The sequence below is a fragment of the Pelecanus crispus genome, chromosome 1 (genome assembly GCF_030463565.1).
Source record: "Pelecanus crispus isolate bPelCri1 chromosome 1, bPelCri1.pri, whole genome shotgun sequence".
NCBI classification, from domain to species: domain Eukaryota; kingdom Metazoa; phylum Chordata; class Aves; order Pelecaniformes; family Pelecanidae; genus Pelecanus; species Pelecanus crispus.
Window position 1 is genome coordinate 29072411 of NC_134643.1, and position 22204 is coordinate 29094614.

The window sequence follows — 22204 nt, forward strand, 5'->3', positions numbered from 1 at the left end:
TCTAATCACTCTCTTCCCACTTTTGCCATCCTTAGTAAAAACAGTTACAAATCTAGTGAGAATAGTGTGCATTTATATATTGTCATAGTTACCAAATGTACAACATCTTACCACTGTGCCTCCAGAAGGCCATAATAAAGAAAAGCATTTTGAAGACAGGATGTGCTAGTGGTACTATACAATTGAAATTTTAATTAAAAATTCCACAGAAGAAAGCAAGATAGAAATAACATAACCTGTATCACATGGTGTCCCAGAGTCAGATAACACAAAGTGAAATAGTTAAGGTTTGTGAGACACAAATGAAGATAGCAAAGGTGTCTAGCTCAGCAAAGACTTTTATTCTGTGCCTCTTTCCCTCTACTCAGGAGATGAGGAAAAAAGGAGGAGGATGCAGCAGATGCACAAGGCAATGAAAGCAAACAAGTGAACAGAGAACAGTTCTAGTTTAACCTAAGAGACAGTTGAAAGGTAGCTTGGGCGCAGCTATGGAAATTCTCCATCATTAATAAAAGCCTATGGTTTGTCATTATATCTTGTTGCAACTTCATTCCAATAAATATATTTCAAAAAAACAATCTGTATTTTGTTTGTTCTTAATCAAATTCAGAGGGATCACCCACACAACTAAGCAGTTCATACTCTCTCATTTCTTGGGTGCTCCCGCTGGTATTAACCAGAGTGTCCAGCTCCCCCATACATTGCCTCTGGATATTCAAAGGAAGAGAGTTCAAGCTACATGGCATGATTTAAGAACTGGTGACTCAGAGGATGAGAAGAGTGACCAATGACAGTCAAGAAGTTTTCTGGTAGGAGGAAAAAGTGGTGTTGAGCCCACCTGAACCCACAGGTCCCGAGGCAGCTTATGACACTGACTTTCATATCTAGTAGTGTAAGACTGTCTACACCACATTTACAGCCATGATAGGAGATTGCCTGATGCCACTGTCTTAACAGCTAATGTCCAGTCCCCTAGTAGAGAACCCTGGATCTTGCTATGGGGTGTATCATGACTGTGGTATCGATCATGAGTGTTACTGCATTGAGAACCTGGCAGGAGCACAAGTATGAGATCCACCCACAGCACAGCCCTGCGACTGCTGCCCAGAGAAGCGCCAGGGACAGTGCAGTTGTAGGGGGAATAAGAAGACTCTATGAAGAGTCTTGGAGATGTGACATTATAAATGGTTAAGACGAATAGACGTGTCTGTCCTGACTCTATCAGGCTCTTTGCAAAAGCAACATGTTTTTGAATACTGGAAGGCTCACTTGCTTTACTTTCACATTACAAACTCCCTTTTACCTTTTAAAATATTTTAAATTGTCTCACAGAGTCCAATTCAACATACTATTTGCTACCATTGGACTATTAACTACCATTAAATACACCTTTCTGCTATTCAAAAACATGACAGACTACCTTAAGCTGGTATCCACCATTTGAACATTAAAATATGGTTAATAGATTTGTAGGCCAAAATGTAATAGCCTGTTTTGTTGGACTTTTGTGTACTAGTTTAATGGTGTGATAGGTATTGTGCAATAACCCCATAGAAAAGAACTGCCCTGTCACAAGTTAAGTCTGTACACGGCTGGATAAAAGCTGTCATTCCCCTAGTTCCATACATTAAATGCTTAGGCTAATGAGCTTTTATTAGGAACAATCCTGTTTCCACTGGACTGAAAAAGAAAGCTTTAAACAATTTTAACTGAAGAGCTATCATCAGGACAACCCAGGACCGAATTTTCAATGGCCAAAGTCTTTTACGTGAACAATAACCAACTCATTATATTAGGATACCATTGTTTATTGGATATTAAAATTGTCTACAAGTAAACATCATTATCCTAATTTGAAATGTAGGGAAACTGAGGAACACCCGACATTTAAACAAGCTTAGGCTCCCTATTCAATGGTGTGTATTCACTAGTCCTACTGCCTATGTATTTAGCAGCAGAAAATATTTACTTGGGGAAAAAATGCCTTTTTTTTTTGGGAAGAACCTTCCTGAGTCAGATCCTGAACCACAAATTGTGATGGTTTTGCTTGTTCTTTCTTGAGAAACAAATCACATTGTTTTCTGTTTCTTTATCAAGAAATATTGGGCTTTTTTTCCTAATAACATGAGATTTGTTCACATGACTTTCAAGGAAAAAGAAGTCAGGCAGAAGCTACCATTAAACATCTTTTTATTGTAGTCTTTAATGTACATGCAAAATTTTAAAAAGTGTCAGTTATATCTGTAAGCGTATAACAACAATGTAAATGTCTTGGATCAGCAATGTATTTGGATTAGGGACTAATAACTCCAAGTGAACAGACATCTTTCAGGATATACAGTTTATATGGTAAATCAAGAAGGTTTTCTTCAGAGTGATTTTCCTCATAAAAAGATAAAATATTTCTTGTTTACAATCTCGTTTGTTTTTAATACTGAAAAAATCTATAATAGTACACTCTTCATTATGTACATAGAAAAACATAAAACTATATCCATACCAGTGTCTGTTTTAAATGCAAACAATAGTAGTTAATAGCTTTGTAAATTTTTTGTGCACCCTCTCCCCTCTTCCCTCCTCCCCCCACCCCCATTAAAAAATGCAGCATTTCCTAATGTTTTCAATGCTTTGGCAGAAATTGAATTGAAGGCACTCCCGTGTTAGGTAAAGCAATATGTGAAATATCAGCGCTAAATAAAAAAAGCTGTAGGTGTACCAGACAGCTCCATGCTCATCCCAAGGGCCAAATCTTGCACTCTCTGAGGGCAAGAACTGGTTTGCTGAGATCCCAACTGGAGCAGGCTCAGGCCCCAGGTTGGTTTATAATAAAGTTGATTAGCCTCACAACTGTTTTTACAAATGCTTCACACAAACCATATGAGGATGCAGAGAGTATCTCTGAACACAGTACTATCATGAGGGCGAAAAGCTCCTGCAGGTCACAGCGTCAGAACACGTCGCAAAGGCTTTGCTTTCTAAGCCTTGCACTTTGCAACATGTAGTTTCACACAACACCCTCTGTTTAAGACTTCCTGATGTTGCGGCTCAACTAAAAATGAACAAACCAACCCACAAATGTGAAGTTTCTAAACCACCTCTTGTGATGGATTAGTTTAAACCCAGCAAAGCGTCAATTCTCCTGAAAATAATCTGCGTGCTAGTGGCATGCTGACTTCTGCTGACAGCGAAGCTTTGAAAGCCGATAGAAAAGTTTCTCTCAGGGGCAGCTCCTCCTTGGCATCATGTGGCTTGTGTTTGGCACACCTTAATTTTTCTTGTAACTCAGGGTTATCTCTGGCATACCTGCGATATGTATTTATGTGAATACTTTGCAAAAAAAAAAGAAGCCTATGAGATAAGCACCTAAATGCTCGCTAAAGGATGTGTCATAAGTCACAGTCAGGAAGACATTTCCATAATGACCAGTTTTAATTCTCTACTGCAGTTTGCTTCTGCAACCCTAGCAAAGGTTGAGAAATGACTGGATGCAAACTTCCAAGAGAGAATGAGACAGAAAGGCACCGACCAAAGCTTTTTATGCACATGAAAAACTTTCATGTGTCAATGTCTCCAACCTGATAAAAATGTTAGATTTTTGGAATATATATTAGTTCAGTAATTTGTTTACTTAACTGATTTATTCTTAGTGCACCATATCTGACCCTGACTGTAAATAGCTGCAGTCATCTGACAATCCAATTGAAAAAGAACATTCTGCTAAAACCTGCCAGCTGGTCACGTTCATTCTGCTGCAATAGCTCTGTGCTCTTTGGCCACAATAAAATGAATGGCTTTAGAGTGTTGGAAAGCATTTTTGTCGTTCTTCAGCATCACTGTGGATTTATCTCACAAGGAATGAAGGGTGAGATAAAAAAGCATCCAACAACACTTCAGTCTCTGAATTGAACAGCCAGCAAAATGATATACAGCTGGCATGGAAGAATAGCCATTTAAGGTTAGTTTGAAATGTGGACTGAAGGGAGGAAAAAAAAAAAGAAAAAAAATAAGAAGCAAGTAGTCCAGTAAGAATGAACAGTAGAAAAAGAAACTGAGCAAGTGATTCTTTGTTTTGGGCCAGTATATCCACCACCAGTTGCTGTATATTGCTTTGGGAAACACAAAACTGGCACCAAAACACTCCAAACAACACAAAACCCCCACCCCCTTCCTAGGCTGATGGCTCTCCTTGAAATGTCCCTCAAATCTCTTTCCGTACTGTAGCTCGGATGCTGCTGAACATTTTGCCTATGGCCTCAAACAGGGGGTCGCAGAACGTGTGGATGCAGATCGAATAGACGCGGCTGATGCACTGGATCTCAATCAGGTAGCTCCTTATGCACGGCACCACCGCCCAGATGTGCAGGAATGACAAAATGGCAAAGTAGATGCCCCAGATGAGAGCCATAGGAATGCCAAAGATAGCTGACAGTAAACGATAAAACCAGTATTTCGTTACAGTGAAGGTGGTAAAACTGGCCTTCCAAATCCCATCAAAGCTGTGTGTTCCCTCTGGCTCAGCAATCACATCTTCAAAATCAATCTGCAGCAAAGAACACAAAGTCAGGTCAGTCAGATGTTTGCATCAAGGGTGGATTCCAGAAACTGCTTTCCTGGACAGCAGCGGTCCCCTGCAACAAAATACTGAAGCACGTACTTCCTACATCCCAACATGGTTTGACCCATTTTAACACATCATTTAAGCCACAGATCTTTTCAGGGACTGTCTTTTTCCAGTAACTATCAGGGAGCCTTGATGATTAGCTCAAAATTAGACATCTAACTTCTAGATGGAGATGAACTGTCCACATTATATTTTCCTCATCTCCTACAGTCCTAAGAGTACGGAGTGCCCCTGAAGTCTACTTAAGGGATGAACCAAGTGAACAGAATCATCACGCTTTCATTACCTAACTTAACCATTTCACTTCTTCACAAATGGAATAAATGCAGTCACTACTTTGACTTTTTACACACCTCAAGCATGCATCCATAAAATGTGTTTTATTTGTCTGAATTATCCCATCTTTCCTTGTATAGCATTGCTGAATTTTGACAGTGAATAAATGGTGAGGCTAGCTATTTAAATATATGCTTTGAAACAGGCACAGACTGTTGTCAGTACACTGACAAATAAAATGCTGGATTTAGATCTGCATCAGGTGGAGCTCCTCTTTAGTCTGAAAGGGTTAGGCAGCTCTTCCATCTTATTAAATGTAAAGACGCTCTTCACGCTAGAGCTGCTTTGTTTTAGCCTATCCTGTTTATGTGATAACACTCTGTTCATGAAAGACATGGCCAGGCTAACATATTAATATTTAGAAGGGACACACTCTTCCACATATTTCATAGTTTTGACTATTCATGAATTGTTCAAAAAGTCACCTAAGGAAGCAGTGCATTCCAACAGGCATATTTTACCGCTGTCTGTTGAAATACTGAGCTATTCAGGAAGCTTAATTGTCATAACATTTCTCTTAGAAAATTAACAGAATTGTGATGATGGTTCAGCTCCATGTCACACAAACATGTGTTTGATATAACCCACAATACAGGATATTTAATTTAGTTAGCACAACCAATTGTATAGGTACTGCATTCAACAGGAAAAAGAACATCACAACACTATTCCTGTGCAAGAAACTGAATGACTGTTTAAATCAGATGAAAGAAAAAAAGAAATTGCATTCCTGGGACTGGATCCCAAAGTGAGATGATGATGCTGCCGTAAGTGAAGATTTACAGGAGCAGGGTAAGTATGATACGGGCCAGTGGCCTCAGAAACTCAGGCAACAGTATTGCTTATACTGTAGGAAAATGCTCACAATCACTTCTTTTAATCTAAAGAATACATAAAAATTGGAAAGAACTCCTCCCTCTCTCCTGTTGAGTCTTCAATCACCTCCAAACAAAAGTTACCAACTTACTACAAAGGTAAAAATAGTATAAAAACACTGGACTTTCCAGTTTCTCCAACAAAACCCGATAATTTCTGAATCAGCTGTGACATCAAATATCTTGAATCCGTAACATCTAGCTGGCTTAATTCAACATATTGCTGGGCCTAAACATCACTCTCTGACTCCTCTATGCCGTGCCACCATCACTCTCTGCCAGTACTTCTCTCTAGACATCATATAATGCAAACTATAAACCTTCTCCTCTTCATCTGCTACTCTGAACTAGGCTGTAGTGATCTGAAAGTGATCTATGATTCTTTGGGATGGGAATGCATCATCATCATCGCCATCACATCTAAAGGTAGCATTTGGGTGGAAATGCTGTCTCCACAGAAACCAATGGCAGAATTTGCGCTGGCTACGTACCCAACGAACACACCTCAGCACTGTGCACTTGTCTGTAAAGACATGCAGAGCCAGAAGTCTGTCAGGCTTTCTGAAACTGAACAGCAAAATTTTAAATAGTAGCTACAAAAAGAGAAAATGAAAAGAGTTTGAGTCACAGCTCTCTTCTGCAATAGTTCTGTGGTGTCCTGGTTTCGGCTGGGATAGAGTTAATTTTCTTCCTAGTAGCTATCATAGTGCTGTGTTATGGATTTAGAATGAGAATAATGTTGATAACACGCCGATGTTTTAGTTGTTGCTAAGTACTGCTTATGCTAGGCAAGGACTTTTCAGCTTCCCATGCTCTGCCAGGTGCACAAGAAACTGGGAGGGAGCACAGCCAGAATAGTTGATCCAAACTGACCAAAGGGCTATTCCATACCATATGACGTCATGCTCAGTATATAAATTGGGGGGGATTGGCCAGGCGGCAGCGATCGCTGCTCGGGAACTGTCTGGGTATTGGTCAGCGGGTGGTGAGCAATTGCATCGTGCATCACTTGCTTTGTATATTATTATTACTATTATTATTATATTGTTATTATTACTACCACTATTTTACTTTATTTTATTTCAATTATTAAACTGTTCTTATCTCAACCCAGGAGTGTTTCTCACTCTTACTCCTCCGATTCTCTTCCCCATCCCACCGGGGCAGGGGGAGTGAGCAAGTGGCTGCGTGGTGCTGAGCTGCTGGCTGGGGCTAAACCACAACATACAGGTATGAAATAACCTCTGCTTCTGTAGGTCGTGCACATGAATTTTTGGTACAAATCTTAGAAACAGTTTCCTTGAAATCAATGTCTAAAGGCAGCGTAGAAAGTACACTACATTCACTGCTGAGTTCACAGGAAATTGCAAATTATTTGGGCTCTGTAATCTCAGCGGGTGCAACGTTGAAGCTGGTGGAAACAACTCTAATTCTGGGGAAGGCACCACAGGCAACAATATGCTCTCTATGTTCATTATGGGGTTATTAGATATAAAAGTTCATGTCTGGGGACTAAACAACTGACAAAAACTTAGCTTTATGAAGTACATTGGCCACAAAATAATTACATGAATCAGTCATTAAAAGTCAGCTGCAGTCTTGTAAGACAAAGCAAGAAACTTTCATGGATGTATTGCAATCTTTTTACCAAATGAAGCAATCAATCAGATGTCCTTGTATCAGTCATGGTATTTTAGGACTGCAAGATGAAAGAAAGAAGAAAAGGTTGTAGATGTATATGTTGGGAAGTCAATAATATCTCCTGATGATAGCATCTAATTGACTTATATCTATTAACACAAAAAAATATTAAGATAATTTCAAGATCTTCATATTGTTCACTGAAATCAATCTTATTCAACCGACTACACATTGGAAAAATGTATGCCCAAGTTTATGGGGAAGAATATTTTCTTTTTGGAATACACAAGCAAGCATGCTTATTATTATCTGTTTCTGCAGCTACTCAAAAGCAAGCTTGATTCCTTGTAGCCCATGGTAGCTCATTTTCAAAGCAAATGGGTATTTTTGGCTTATTATCAATACTTGCCTCGAAATCAGATAAAGATATGCAGACAATGGCAAAACCCAAAATGATTACAGAAAAAAGAAGTAGCTTCTCAAAAAATGATACTACATGAAGACTACATGGTGGAGCATAGCCCTCTTATTCTAAAACTTCTGGCAATTTATTGCGTGCTTCCCACTAGTTGATGTTGTGATCCTTGGCAGAGCCAGTTTGTGCACACAGGCACCATACAGCATTTCAGTGCATTGAGGACTATTCAGGGTCATGCCTAAAGTCTTTTTATTCAGTTCAGTGGTGGCAGAGCCGGTCTTGTGTTTTTGTCAACTGGCAGATAAAGGAAATATTAAGTCTCAGCAGGAAACCAAGTTTGCATTGAGCTCCATCAGCCTTTTCATGGTTACATCTTTAATTTAGTGGGACCTATTTTCATCAGCAAAGCATATTTTTGGCATGCAAAAAGAAACTGTAGGTTAATGTGAATTCCCTAGAACTTTTCAAATAAATAGTAAGAGTAGCCTCTAATTTAATTCCTTTCAAAATAATTCATGATAATGAATGCTTTACTGCAAAATGGAAGCCAGCAAACTCATTGGTTTTCAAATCAAATAGTAAACTTTCTGTAATTGTGATTCTCAGTAACTAATGTGTTTAGCCTGTTGTGTGCTCCAAGATGTCCATGGAGTTCTGTCAGCTCCATGGGGAGCTGTCAGAAGATTCATGCCATATAACATTTCCAGATGGACAGCCCTGTCCTCATTCCAGGAGATTATGCTAATATTAGAACATTTATGATATGTCTTTGGCCAGGATTTCCCAGCTCAAGTCATACACAGTTGTCCTGAATGTACTCAGGAATCTGTCTGTGAGATGATAATAGCAGTGTATTCCTGTGACCAACAATTGTCAAGAGGTTACTTTCTTGGAGTAATCTTAACAGCTCTCGGAATGTTTCTACCAATGCTCAGAAGCTGAATAGATGGTGCTATAGGAACCATACCTGATGTATCATTACCATATCTTTCCCATTTCATTATTCCTCAAGTCCCATGCTCCACATTGCTCCACTTTGAATAAGGGAGATACCAAACTGAGCTTGAGAGTGAAAAGACAGAAAACCAGCCTGGCAACTCTAAAAACTCTCAAATGAATACAGAGTTAAAATTAAGCTGTTCTCTCCCTAAAAGTCCTAAGAACGTCATGAAATTATGTACATGTCAAGAGAGTCCAGCTATGACTGGAACGCAAACATCTGCCGTGCTGTCCAAAACCGGACTTACCCACAGCAGTGTACAGTCTAAATAAAGACAGCCAAAGAGTTGAGGCAATCCGGGCTCTTCTGCTTCTCGGCTGCTAACCGATCACGTACAGATCCACTGGCTGGGAAATGCTCTATTTATTTCAGTGTTCAAGCAGTAGAGATAAAGTCCTTATGCTGCAGGAACTGAGATATCACCCAGATTCTTCCTGCACTGAACCACTCCCATGAAAGATCCTGTTTTTCGCTCACAGGGGTCAGCCCTCCACAGGCAGCAGGAGGAACAGGTGACTGGATGCATTTTGCCTTGCTATGGGTTACTTTTACATGACTTGGATTACTCACTCCTCAACGCCTCCTACTACTCCCCTCTGGCTCTTAGTTTAGTAGCGCTCTGTGATGGTGAGTGTCATCAGACTGATAACAGGAGTCCAACTGAACTAAGTAAAGTAAAAATAGGACTGACAGGAGAAAGAGAAGTGGCCAGAAATATGATCCTAGGGAAGAAAGACACTCTTAATTTCTGGAAATGAACCTAACTGGCTTGCAAGGATAAGATACCTTTTTTAGGGTACTGTTCTCAAGGCCACTTTTGCCAAAGCATCACGTGCATGTAGATCTGTGAAGAACTCTTATCTACATAAAGGCATGCTTAGCTTAGGCACAGGTCTTGTCCAGTAGATTGCATGTTCAATGTGCAGTTTGTTCCTCTAGAGCTGTCAGGGTGTCCTGCAAAATCACAGTGAGTTATTCGCCAACCTAAAGAAAATACAGGCACGTTCACTTGCGACAAGGAGAGAAGTAAAGGAAATTTGTTTCGACCCTCTAAAGGATGCTAATAACTCGCTACAGCCTTCTGTTTCAGCCAAAGCTATTAAATATTATCAACTCCTGTTCCATGCCTACAGTACACTTCCTGACTTCAGCTATTCTTTGTTTCCTACTATTCAGTTTGGCAAAGCCAGTTTTTACATTGCTTGAAGCTTTTGTTTGATTATGCTATGAGAATTACAGCTTCTTTTGCTCTGCATATGTTTATTAAACTTTTATCAGGAAATTAAGGAACCTGCTTTGATTCTAAGAGATTTATTTACATGAAAAGGAAATGGTATGGGGAATTTGTCTTCTTTTTTCAAAGTCTGTTTAAATAAAAAAACCTATTAATTAAAAAAGCGTAGCAGTGTGAAGTTACTGTTTTTTTCTAAAAAAAAACCCCAGCTGACTCAGGAATATAAGCTTTATATATGCAAATAGTTGACCTGTTGACCTTGCAACTTCAGTCCCTATGTATCAAAACCTGGCAGGCTGGAAAAGTGTATTAAATGCCAGCTTCAAATGGCCTACTTGCCAGTTGTGCTTCTCCTCAAAAGTTTGTTCTTTGAGGTACGTAATATCCATTACATAGAAAAATGTACTGTGCTGGGTCCATCAGAAAAAAATTATTAAGGCCCTCAGCATTTTACGGGCGCTTATGACCTATCTACATTTCTGTGATTATAACTATTCAAATCTTCACGCGTGGCAGCTGTGTGCTGCTACTGTGCTCACAGCATGCGGCTTGTATAGACAGGCAGCACCACCACTCCACTGAGGAGGAACCCAAACAAGTGCTGAGGATGCCTACATTTTTGAATGCCATCAATCCCTTTTGGAGTCAGTGAAAAGATGCTCAGATCCTTACTGGATCTCTCTTGATTGATCACTAATATCTCCGATCAAGCAAACCACTTAAATATGCACACAACCTGAAAAATGTGAACTGTCCCACTAATGCCAATATGCTTACATGCTCTGCTAGACCCGGGCTATAGTCAAGTCTGAATACATATTTATTCCAGAATGAGTCACAAGTTAGTTTTCTTTATGTTTTTAGCACAGAGTATGGGAACTGTCTTTACTGCTTACCTGGTGCTGTTTTTAAACATAGATACCAAGACTGATACCAAGACTGTAAGCAGAGTATCTTTTCACCGGACCATATTGTGTCCCTATAAGACTATAACAGACATATAGAAAAAAGCAGATATGATCTTTTTTTCTGTTGTGATAAATGCAATTTGTAAAATTTCCCAATGCACTCAATGTCCTTTAAAAAAACATTCATCAGAAGAAAATGTATAAAAGATCATGAGTCACATTTGGGAGGTGACGTTTGGGACAGGTGCGGCACTAACAACTTCAGAGAAGGCTCTGGTGTATGTTATTGAAAATTAGAAAATGCATGAGCATACGAGATCATTATTAGCTTTTTTACTTCCAGATATTATTTGAAACTTAAAAATTGACAATTACAGTGCTTGGAAAACAAGGCATCACAGCAGCAGCAAAAAAACCCCTAAGCCATAAGCTCACAACCATTCTGTTACATCAGTGATACCAGCTAAACATCTAAATATTTCCTTGACCCTTTGAAGTCTCATGTTTCCACATCTGCTGGTGCTTGGCTTCCTGACCACTACCACAGTTTATCAGAAAATGATGAAAAAGCATATTAGGTTGTTTTCTACTGAATCCAAGGGAAAGAGCATGGGAGGTGTTGGTACTCATAGGTGTAAAGCTGCTCTTCTCCTTTCCTTCACCACCCAGACACCAGGAGACTTCACTATTTTGAAGGTGTAGGGTGTAGCACATAGTAGCACTTCATGGCTGCAAGGCTCCATGAAAGAGGAACAGGAGGGCGTTTGGCTGCCGGCTTTGCAAAGAGGTCCAACGCTCTCCCTGAGGATGCACATTCATGCCTTAGTTGCATGGGATTACAGGAACTTGAACAGTGTCTTGACTCGTTTCTACTCTACAAAATCATTCACCCTTTTAAGAGCGCTGTGTAATCTCCACCTGGCAAACGTTTACCTGCAGTTATGTAGAGAAGCTGGTACTTTGTTCCTGAAAACATACAGCTTCAGGACGCCTGGATGTTCTACTTCCTTGCTACTCATTGTTTGCAACAGCAAACATTAGGTGCTGTCAAGTGTGTTATAAAGGCAAAAATTCTATTCCAGAGTATTTCTATGAGCCTCAGGCTATAGCATTGGTGATTACAAAACATGAACATCCAGCAGCGTCCAGAGATGAGATAAGTTCCATCACAAGACAAGAAATCACCGTAACTCTCGGTATGGTGGCAAGCATCTAACAAGGGAACCCCAAGAGCCTCTCCACATAGCGGGGCTCCTCAGGCTGCCTCGCAGCAAGATTAGGCTCTGCCTGTCAACTTTGAACTCTGTCTTCAGAGCACACACATGCTGTTGTGGAGACTGGCCAGATCAGCGGGCACAACACTCACTCCTTTGTACAAAACCAGAGATGCCATGAGTGCAGAGGGCTAGGACCATAGTTTTAGTGTAAAGCTGGCTAAATGCAGAAAAATGACAAACAAATAATTCCAAGGTGAATGAAATCCTAAACAAGCACGCAGAACGGTTCCACCCCAGTTACTTGTTCAAACTGATCAATGAATTTGCCTTACATTCCCTGTCTCCCTTTCCATAATATGGCAAGAAAAGAGTGTTCTGCTGGCAGATCTCTTGATGGAAATAGTGACTCTTTCCTGAGTACTATAGAGTATGCCAGAAAACCAAACAATGCTTTAGCAAACAAGGATATTCATGTTGGAAAATAGAGTTGAAGGAGTACACTCTTCTAGCCAGAGAAGAAAACCAGTCCAGTCAGGAGTGACCCCTACTGCACAAATAACAAATATTCAAATTAGTTGTGAACAATTTAAAATATTGTCATGAATTAGAAAAAAGGTTGTGATTGCAGATCACCATTTCACAAACTGAAAATCAATGAAAATCATTTGCTACTCATTACTGAGAGAACAGCCTCCTGCTCCCTGCCGATGATGAATTAGTGATTACATACCAGAAAAGCCCTGGTGATGGGCTTTGTTTTATCAGATGGGCAGGCTCATCAAAATCTGCGGAAGTACTCGTGAGAAAAATGCGACTGATGCCAATGGGTCGGCACTGTAGCAACCAGCCATTCTCCAGAGATCTCTTCCTCAAGCACTTGCCTGTCCTGTCTCAATATAGTCCAGCAGAAGGAAAGACTAGCAGCTTCAAGGAGACATCTGCACTCTTCCGAAACACAGCTAAACTTCCTGTGCAGGTGGGGATATCATGTCAACCAGTTCCTTGGAAAATACATTGATGTTGTCAGAGTAAGCAGTCAGAAAATGAAGTGGCTGTTTTCCTCCTTAGAAACTGGGCTGCTAGGAGGTTATTGCAGTTTTCCCAAAGAGAAACTCTTAAGAAGCTTCCTTCATTTTACTATTTGTTTCATGTTCCACAGTTCCTTGCTTGATATAGCTATTTTAGCAAAGAACTCTGATATGTCTGTGTGTATGTGCATTCACATATGTCTGTCTGTCTGTATGTTTAAAGAGGCAGAATCATCAACATGAACACTGTGGTGAAGTTTGACTACACTAGAGATAATGGGAATTCTTTTATTGATTCCAGTGGGGTCTCTGGACAGAATGGTTAAATTACAGAAACATTAAAAAACATTAAACATTAAAATCCAGAAACATTAATAAAAGTAAAGATACTCTGTAAACAGGTTTTATATCATATTTTTATACTATATTTTATATTATACATGTATAAATATATAATATTTATTTCATATTAAATTATTATATTGCCTTCAATGCAGGTTTACAGACCTGTTATTAAGGTAATAAACTGCTAGGAAGTATAACTTTTTAGAACTTGCTCTAGCTTCATCCCTCCTAAATTTAGGCACTAATGGGAAATGGAGACAATAGTGACCTTGGACTCTCTAGTAGTACTTGGAGAGAACCAGGCACCTTTGGAAGGTGCTTTAGATCTGGAATTCCATTTTTTTTTCTATCATTTGTAAAGGGAGTCTAAGGAGAGGAGACTGTTAACTAGGTATACTACCCACAAATGCATTCCTGTTAACTGCTGCAATAGTTTTTAGCAAATCTGTATAACTTGTTCTCACCTCTTCCCTCAATTTCTACCTGAATATGCTTACTGCTGACAGTGAGTGTGCAGCGATGCCCAGCTGCCTCTCCATTTCTTTAAAAAAAATTTGCTTCTGCATTTCTTCTGTTGGAAAGTTGCCTTTCTTATGGAAGATCTTAAGTTACTGATCCTTAAATATGAGGCAACTATTTCTTTAGTATTTCATAAAAATTAAGGTATCATTAGTCTACAGTTCTGGTCGTGTCATAAACCCCACTAGAACAAAGATATATGAACTTGGACTTCATAAAACAATAGGAGAATTTATGGCTGAAGTCTACAGGAGATATTAAGCTGATCTTGAAGAAGAACTGAATGTGTTTTTATAGTATTTGTTTGAATTCTGACAAAGGATTTCAAAGTTCACAGAGGAAGCACTGCAAGCCATCTATGAGACTCCTTAGGCTTTTTTGAAACTGAGTATAAATTCAGCACAGTGGGAGTCTGGACAGGGAATATGATGCTTTCACCTTCAGCTGTGAGAGTATCTTCTCACTTCTTATCTACGAAGCTGAATTTATCAGTTCCCATTTATCTGAAAATAAAGTACATGGGCCAGATAAATAGAAGACTATGGACAAACCCCAACCTTGTACAGCCCCACTAACATCTATGGCACATCTATTTTTGAATAAAATCGGGTGCGAATTTTACCAGTTAATGTGCTCATTAGAGTGAGGATACTGGTACTGAAACTATTTGTCCTTTTGAATGTTAATCTGATGACATAATTTCTGACAAGAATGATATTGCATAAAATTCAAAGTTTATTTTGAAACTATCAAAAGACATTTTCATAAGAAACCTGCCAGAAAAATATAAAGGGACTAACAGAGTTAAACCTGCCTCCCCAATAAAACAAATGAAATTAAATGGCATAACTTCTCTTTCATCTTCAAAATAACAAATAATTTTTAGTCCAAGATGGTTTTTATTACTGTTGTTTGTCTGGAAAAGAAAAGAGAGATGGTAGTTCCGGATCAAAAAGCTCAAAAAAATCAATTGCCGATGTAGATTTCATCCTGCTGTCTGTTTCTTAGAAGGGTATTTGAGAGCTGTGGGAAATACAAACTTATCTTACTTTAGAACTATACCTCTCCAGTTTTTCCAGAGATCACAAGTTTTATGGAATCATCCAAGTTCATTTGTATTTTCTTCTCTCTGTTGCCCCAAATACAACAGAGATCAAATTCTCACTGGGGACCTCATGGGCAGACCACTCTATTATACACAATTTCCCTCTCCCCTCTGGAGATTTTTGGATTTCAATATTTTTTTGGTTTGTTTTAGACACCCATACTCTCTGCAACAGAGGATGGTATTTCTATCCATCTAGTGGGCTAAAAATTCTAAAAATAATTCAAATTGTTCTTAAAATTTTCTAATGTATAATCTGAATTCTGTTGAATTTATCAGAAACAAAAAGTATTTGCCCCCTCTGAATCTGAGATAGCATCCAATAAATTCTAACAAAAGGAACATCCATGCTGAATCATTGGCTCTGTCCCCAAGGCCATCAAATGAACATTTTCCTATGGAGTTAATAAGTCATGTTCATCATGCTAAGCAAGAAGGCAGTACATAAGGTTTTAATAATACTGTAAGCTTAAACACAAACACATTTTTTTTGAGAAAGAACTTTCATTAGAACAAATGCCATTATTATCTGCAATCTTATGGACATTCAGAAATACCACGTCTGGGAACTCCTAATTAATGTGCAAGAAAACTGTTTTTCAGAACTCTAAGTCATCGCTCAGTCCTCATATAAACTGGCATTCATAACAACTCGAGTCTTTAATCTCTCACTCCTAGACTAGCCTTGGAAGAAATATTTGGAACAGAATTGTATCATGTGGATAGCCAAAGTCAAACATTTGAATATTCTTGCATTTTAAATCTAAACCCCACAGCTCGACATTAATATGACACAAAGTTTCAGAATCAGTTCATTTAAATGCAGGTGTGTAAAAGGAAGGTGCCGTGTCTAAGCTACGTGTATTGTCAATGGAGAGAAATAGGCACCTCGAGAGCACCACTCGTCCCGTCCTATGGTTAGGCTTAAACTCTGTGATGTGGATCTGCCTCCAGAGGCATCTAACTTCCATCACTGCCCATAGCGAGAGCCCAGATGACCAGCTTGGATTAGAACATACACACACACATTTATATTTATAAATTTCTATATTTATATTGTTGTATTTAAATGTATATATTTATATTGATGTTTTTATAGAATCATAGAATCGTTTAGGTTGGAAAAGACCTTTAAGATCATCCAGTCCAACCATTAACCTAACATTACCAAGTCCACCACTAAACCAATTAAGGGTAGAGTAGCAACCCCACGCCTCCTGGCTTGGTGGCCGGATCATTTATACTGAAAGTAAAAACTAGGATTTAAATGTATATATCTCTTTTCATGGGACTTTTAACAATATCGGAAAACAAAGAAAGGGGATCTGCATTAAATTTTACTTAATTCCTTGTTTCAGAAAAAGCACCTGGCTGAGCTCTGCTTTTCTCTCATTTTACCATGTTGAAGAGCAGAACTCCGTTCCTCCCAGGCTGATGCCTGCTGTCACATCAGAGTGATAGCCTTCAGCGCCCTAGCCCTCCCATCCAAAAAGAGCAGGGGATGACTCCTGCTTTCCTTCCAGGAGGTTCTCAGGTGTGGAGATGGGAGGTGCTCTGCCTCGTCATCTCTCTGTGCATCTTACACCGTGCTCAGCATAACAGGGAGGGACCGTAATTGTTAAGGGTTAAATAAAATGGCAAACTGCTTTTTAAAAAACTCCTCTTTTTATCAGAAAGCAGCTGAAATTGTAAATGGCTTTAAAATGGCTGAGTAATACTTTCTTCCCTAATGCCTACATAAAGGTGTTACAGTATTGTCAACATCTGACTAAAAATTCCAGACTTTTCCTTGCAGTGAGCTGAATTTCCCATAACTGCATTAGCTCAAAGTGGAAGGGACGAATACATAACTGTTTAAAACTTGGTACAAAAGCTCTGCATCCTTCTATCTGTAGCCAAGTACTGCAATTTTTTTCCAAAGAGAAAAGGACTCTTACGCAACAAACAGCAGATAGACACCACTTGTTTAAAACAGAATAATAATTATGTTCTGGATGGTAGACCAGGCACAGGCCTTTCTTCCTGGCACACCACGGTAGGAAAAAACTGTAATCTGGCTGCATATGTGACTGCATGTTTGGTCCTCACTGGTCCCAAAGGAGTAGACTTTGCAGGGTTGGCTACAAGGTCCATCCCCCTCCTGAGCAAGGAGCAAGAAAGTACTAAGAAGTGTAAGCTGCAGCAACACTGCTTCCCTCCTCTGCTTCTTCCAAATTCAGTAAACTTTGTGCAGACTTGACCACAGATACTTTGAGAACTCTGAACTCCAAAGAATTGGAAGGCTGTAATTTAACCATACTCTGGAAAAAACAAATATTGTGTTGGGAAACAGGAAGAGCAAAGGCTGAACTTCAGGCACCTTCATGTGAATCCTGCGTCATCGGGGAACGAATGAGAGAAAAAAAATGATCAGCTTTCTATCCTGTTTGTTGCATCTCATCACACATAAATAAAAACTGTGGACACAAGTCCAAGAGTAGAATCGTCCAGTGAAGGACAAAAAAACTATGAGGCAAAATAGCCGTGTAACCACCAGACTGACTCCCGGAGAGCTCCCAGGTGCACAGAGGCTGTTCCTCCCTCACTAGATTCCTTCCTTGCCTCCTGCATGCCTAGCCAACTTCACAAGCCAATGCCTCAAAGCATGGGACCACCATTGCACATTATCCCTGTGCTGAGGTGACGCACGAGGGCAGTCATATGAGGGAGAAACTCCTTCCTTTCTGCTCCCCACTGAAGAAATCGGAACAGGAAGGAAATTCTGGTGCTTTTGCTAGATCATGCTTCCTCCAGCACAGAGCTGGCCAACTACATTGTCTGTGGACCTCAGGTTCGGGTAAGGCCTCATTTCCATCCCTCTCTGAACAGAAACCCAGTCATTCGCCCCACTTTTCTGGAAACTTCACAGCACTTAGCTTCCACTTGGTAGCTAATGTGAAGATAAACCGTAAGCCAAGTTGAGGTCACCGACAACTTTGGTATAAAGCTGCTCCATGTGCCTAGTTTTTATAAAAGGATCTCGACCGGTCTCTCCCTCCTGCCTGGACCCCTACCCTATTGCTGCCTGCACCATGTATCTGCTGCAGAGGAAGCTGTGCAGATGCTTTGCATTGCACATCAAGGGAACACGTCTCCTGCTTCTCACAAGCAAGGGTTATTTTTAAAATGTGCTATGGGAAGTATTTGAATGCAGACAACACTGAGGTCTTTTAGAGAGCTGCTTACAGAGCAGATTCCTCATTCTCTGTCTAATCATTTCTATTTCATGGCTGACTGATTTGTCCCCAGTTTCCATGCTATTGTGCCTCATAGTCAAGTGGCAAGAAAAGCGTTAAATGCTGAGTAAAAGAGCAGAAGGTTCTGAATCTAGCAAAATGCAATGGCTCAAACCAAAATTGAGCTAAGACTGAACCATACTTCTGGCTTACAATACCACTGAACACTTTTTTTCTCTTTCAGTACCTGACTGAGACTGGGGACTCCTTCTGTTGTACAAGCATATTTTTACACTCTGCCTGGATGATTTAAAACTGAAGTAAACGCAGATACATGACAGAAGGGGACCACAGACTGATAGCTAAGGCAGCAACTGAATCTGTGTATTGTCACCCCAATCCGAGCCTGTCCCTTAGGTACTGGGTCTGAACTTTATGGCTACTTCTAACAAGCTGAACCTGAAAACAGTGTCCAAATAAACTCAAACTGTGGCAAAATTCCTCTCTCTACTTTTCAGGTTGGACCTACCCATGAAATACTTCTAAAAATCAAAGTAATTCTTATTTTTCCTTGTAACAAGACAGAAAAACGTTGCTTTAATATGCCCACATTTTTTACAAATGCTGCTGGTTATACGATGCAAAACGGATCCTGTCTGGTTAACATCAAATTCTTTTTGATACATTCCTCTGTCTTGATGTGACTATGTGCGCTACCAGGAGCTCACTTGCTGACACAGAGCTGTACTGGTATTCTGGCTGTTTGCTGGTTTTCAATGAATGTGTTAGTCCACAATTATTTCGAAAGCACAAACTGAAAAGCTTGTTTTTTCCATTCCTATAATTCTTACTCTTCAACTGTCTTTTGGATGATTGGATGTAACAAGCTTTCTTAATCATTGCCTCTGTGGGAGGCAGAGAGGGCAGGATGGGCTTTCTACGCCTCAGTTTCTTAAGTCCGTTAAGAGTTTTTTCCGTCAGTAGTCTCCCTCTTTTCCCAGCAGGATCTTTCTTTCCCTAGTTAAGTTTGTGGACACCCGGATTCTGACTTGCCTGGGGGTTATGACTCATCCTCAGAAGGTTTGGTTGCTTTGGGGACTTCTTCTGTTGATGTACGCAACAAGTCACGATGAACTCTCATTCTTCAGCTCTTGCATTCCCTGTCTACTCAGCTGCTCCTCCATGGGTAGAAGAAAAAAGAATTGCGCTCTCCTTTTTAACATCAACCATTTAAATGGAAGTTTTGTGCCATTAGGTACACAGATTACTTTTTTCTAAACAATTAAAAACTTTATGCCTCTTCTTTCTAGATTGCAAACCTGACAATGGCTCTTTAAAGATATAGCCTGCTCTGAGGGAGAATTATTAGCGTTGATCCAGCACGATGCATCACTGGTCATATTCACCACCTTCAAATTGTGTTGAAGTCAGTGGAATTTGAGGCTACTTGGGACCCTGCTATATTGTCTGCACGTAGCATGAATCATTTTACTGACATACATTCAGGAACCAGAGTCAAACCTTTTGATTCTCTGGAAACAATGCAATATTTCTCTTTTTCAATAACAAGTCTTCCTGACCAAAAAAACATGGTGAACTGCACACACTCGGACTCTGCTGGACACTACATAAGCCAGTTAGTGGCTTAGTCACCCACTGCCGCTGGGCAACCCCTGTTTTTCCTAGCTTCTGACAAGCCTAGATGACAGCATCCTCAATTTTCACATGCATAGGATAAAATTAATCTGCTAAGAGAACCTCTATGATTTTTCTGACCAAAGTGACTTCAAGCAAAAATCTCCATCGACCCTGATTTGTCAAAACAGTCAAACTCTGAACTAAAACCCGAACAAAAAAAATCTAGGCAAGGGGAACAGTTAGATTTTGCTTAGCTTGTTTCGATGTGTCACTTCTTGAGGGAGGGAAAAACACCAAGGAAAACAAAACAAGGAAAACAAAACAAGGAAACAAACCCAAACGACGGCCAGGACCTCTGATTTTGCACCCGCTTGGCTTGGGGAGGGTGATGTGTCCCGCAGGCCGTGCCCAGCAGCGCAGCTGGCTCAGACCGCACCGGTTTGGTGCCACCTCCCTTCCCCGCCTCTCTACGTGCCCGAGGGAAGGAAAATCCCTCTGCCGGTGTTTCGTAAGGTCACGCAACGTTTTGCCGCGGGAGGTGCCGGCCGCAGGGCTGACCCGCCGGCACGGAGCCGCAGGAGCCCCGCGCCGGGCGCCCCTTGCCCCGGGGGGCTGCCGCAAGCCCCCGCCCCGCCGGACGCAGCCCCCGCAGCCCCCCGGCCCGCTGCGGCCCCGGCGGAGCCCGGCTCTGCGAGGAGCCCCGGCGGGCTGCCCTGGCCCGCTGCCCGCCCCTCTCCTCTACCCTCTCCCTTTTCTTAAAAAAAAATAAAATAAAATAAAATTACCCCCCCCCCCCCCCCCCCCGCGCCGCCGCCCCTCTCTTGCAGCAGGTGGAGGGAAGCGGCCCGCGGGCTGCCGCCGCCCCGGCAGTGCCCCCGTTCTCTGCCGCGGTAGGACGGGCAGCTGCCCGCAACAGGCATCGCCCCTCGCCCCGTCCCGCCTCGGCCCCCTCACCTTCACCACGTCGTCGTTGAGGTGCTTGGGGTCTCGGTTGACCAGGTCGATCTCTTTGGTGTGCACGTCGTGCACCACCTTCTCGCCCAGCTCATCTGCCATCATCTTGTTGTTGGGCTTGTAGATGTTGCCCTGCTCCCTGATGGGCGCCGTGTACAGAAAGCCCTGCGGAGAGGGAGAGCGGGCGGGAGGGGAGCGGCGAGCCGGGGCGGAGGGGAGGGGAGGGGAAGGGAGGGGAGCGCCGGGCAGGGCAGGGCAGGGCAGCGCCGCGCAGGAGGGAGGGCTGGGGGGGGCGGCCCCGGCTATTTAACAGCGCCCGGGGGGCGCGCACCACACCCCCGCGGCACCAGGCACGGCGCTGGATCCTGGTCCCGATCGCGATACCGGTCGCGATCCCGCCGCCAGGCGTCCCCGGCCCCGCCGCGTTGCCCCAGGGCGGAGCGCAGCCGCGGCCCCCACGGGCAGCGCGGGGAGCGGCCGGGGCTCCCCCCAGAGCGCCCTCCCCATACCGCCCTCCTCCCCATACCACCCTCCCTAACCTGCCCTCCCCATACCGCCCCCCTCCCCACACTGCTCTCCCCATACCGCCCCGGCCGCGCTCTCCTCACTTACACTGCCCCCGCTATACCGCCCTCCCGGTGCCCCCTCCGCCCCGGCGCCCTCCATGTACCGCCCTCACCTTGCGAGCGCCCCCGCCGCGGCCCCGTCCCGGCCGCCGGGGACGAGCCCCCCCGCGCCCCCCGCCCCGCTGCCCCTGCCCGCAGGTGCCCGCTCCGCCGCCCCCCGCCGCCGCCGAGCTGCCCCCGCTCCTCTGCCGGGCCGCGGCGGGCCGAGCCGCAGCAGGTCCCCGGGGCGGCGGGGCAGCCAGCGGGGCGCTCCCGGCCCCCCGTCCCCGTCCCGCCGGCGGTCCTACCTCCGAGTCTACGTATTTGGTAGCGGACATGCTGGCCCGGGCTGGCTGGCGGCTCTGCCGCGGGTTTCTGTGCGCTCTGCCCGGCGGGACCGGAGGCAGGAGGATCCCGCGGAGCGGAGGTAGCTGCGAGGCGGAGGGCTGGCCGCCGGCCAGGGGCTGCTCCCTGCCTGGGGCTGGGGTGGATGACAAGCCGCGGTAGGGCCCCGCACATCGCAGGGCGGCTGGGAGCCGCCGGGG

General features: G+C 42.6%; 1 protein-coding gene across 1 annotated transcript; it reads right to left on the minus strand.

Annotated features, from left to right (window-relative positions):
• Positions 1-4198: 4198 nt before the first annotated feature.
• CAV1 (caveolin 1) lies at positions 4199-21997 on the minus strand. The gene is made up of 3 exons (XM_075725706.1): positions 21968-21997; positions 21055-21219; positions 4199-4540 (listed from the first exon to the last, which is right to left on the minus strand). Exons 1-3 carry the CDS (start codon positions 21995-21997, stop codon positions 4199-4201), a joined length of 537 nt encoding a protein of 178 aa, XP_075581821.1.
• Positions 21998-22204: the final 207 nt, after the last annotated feature.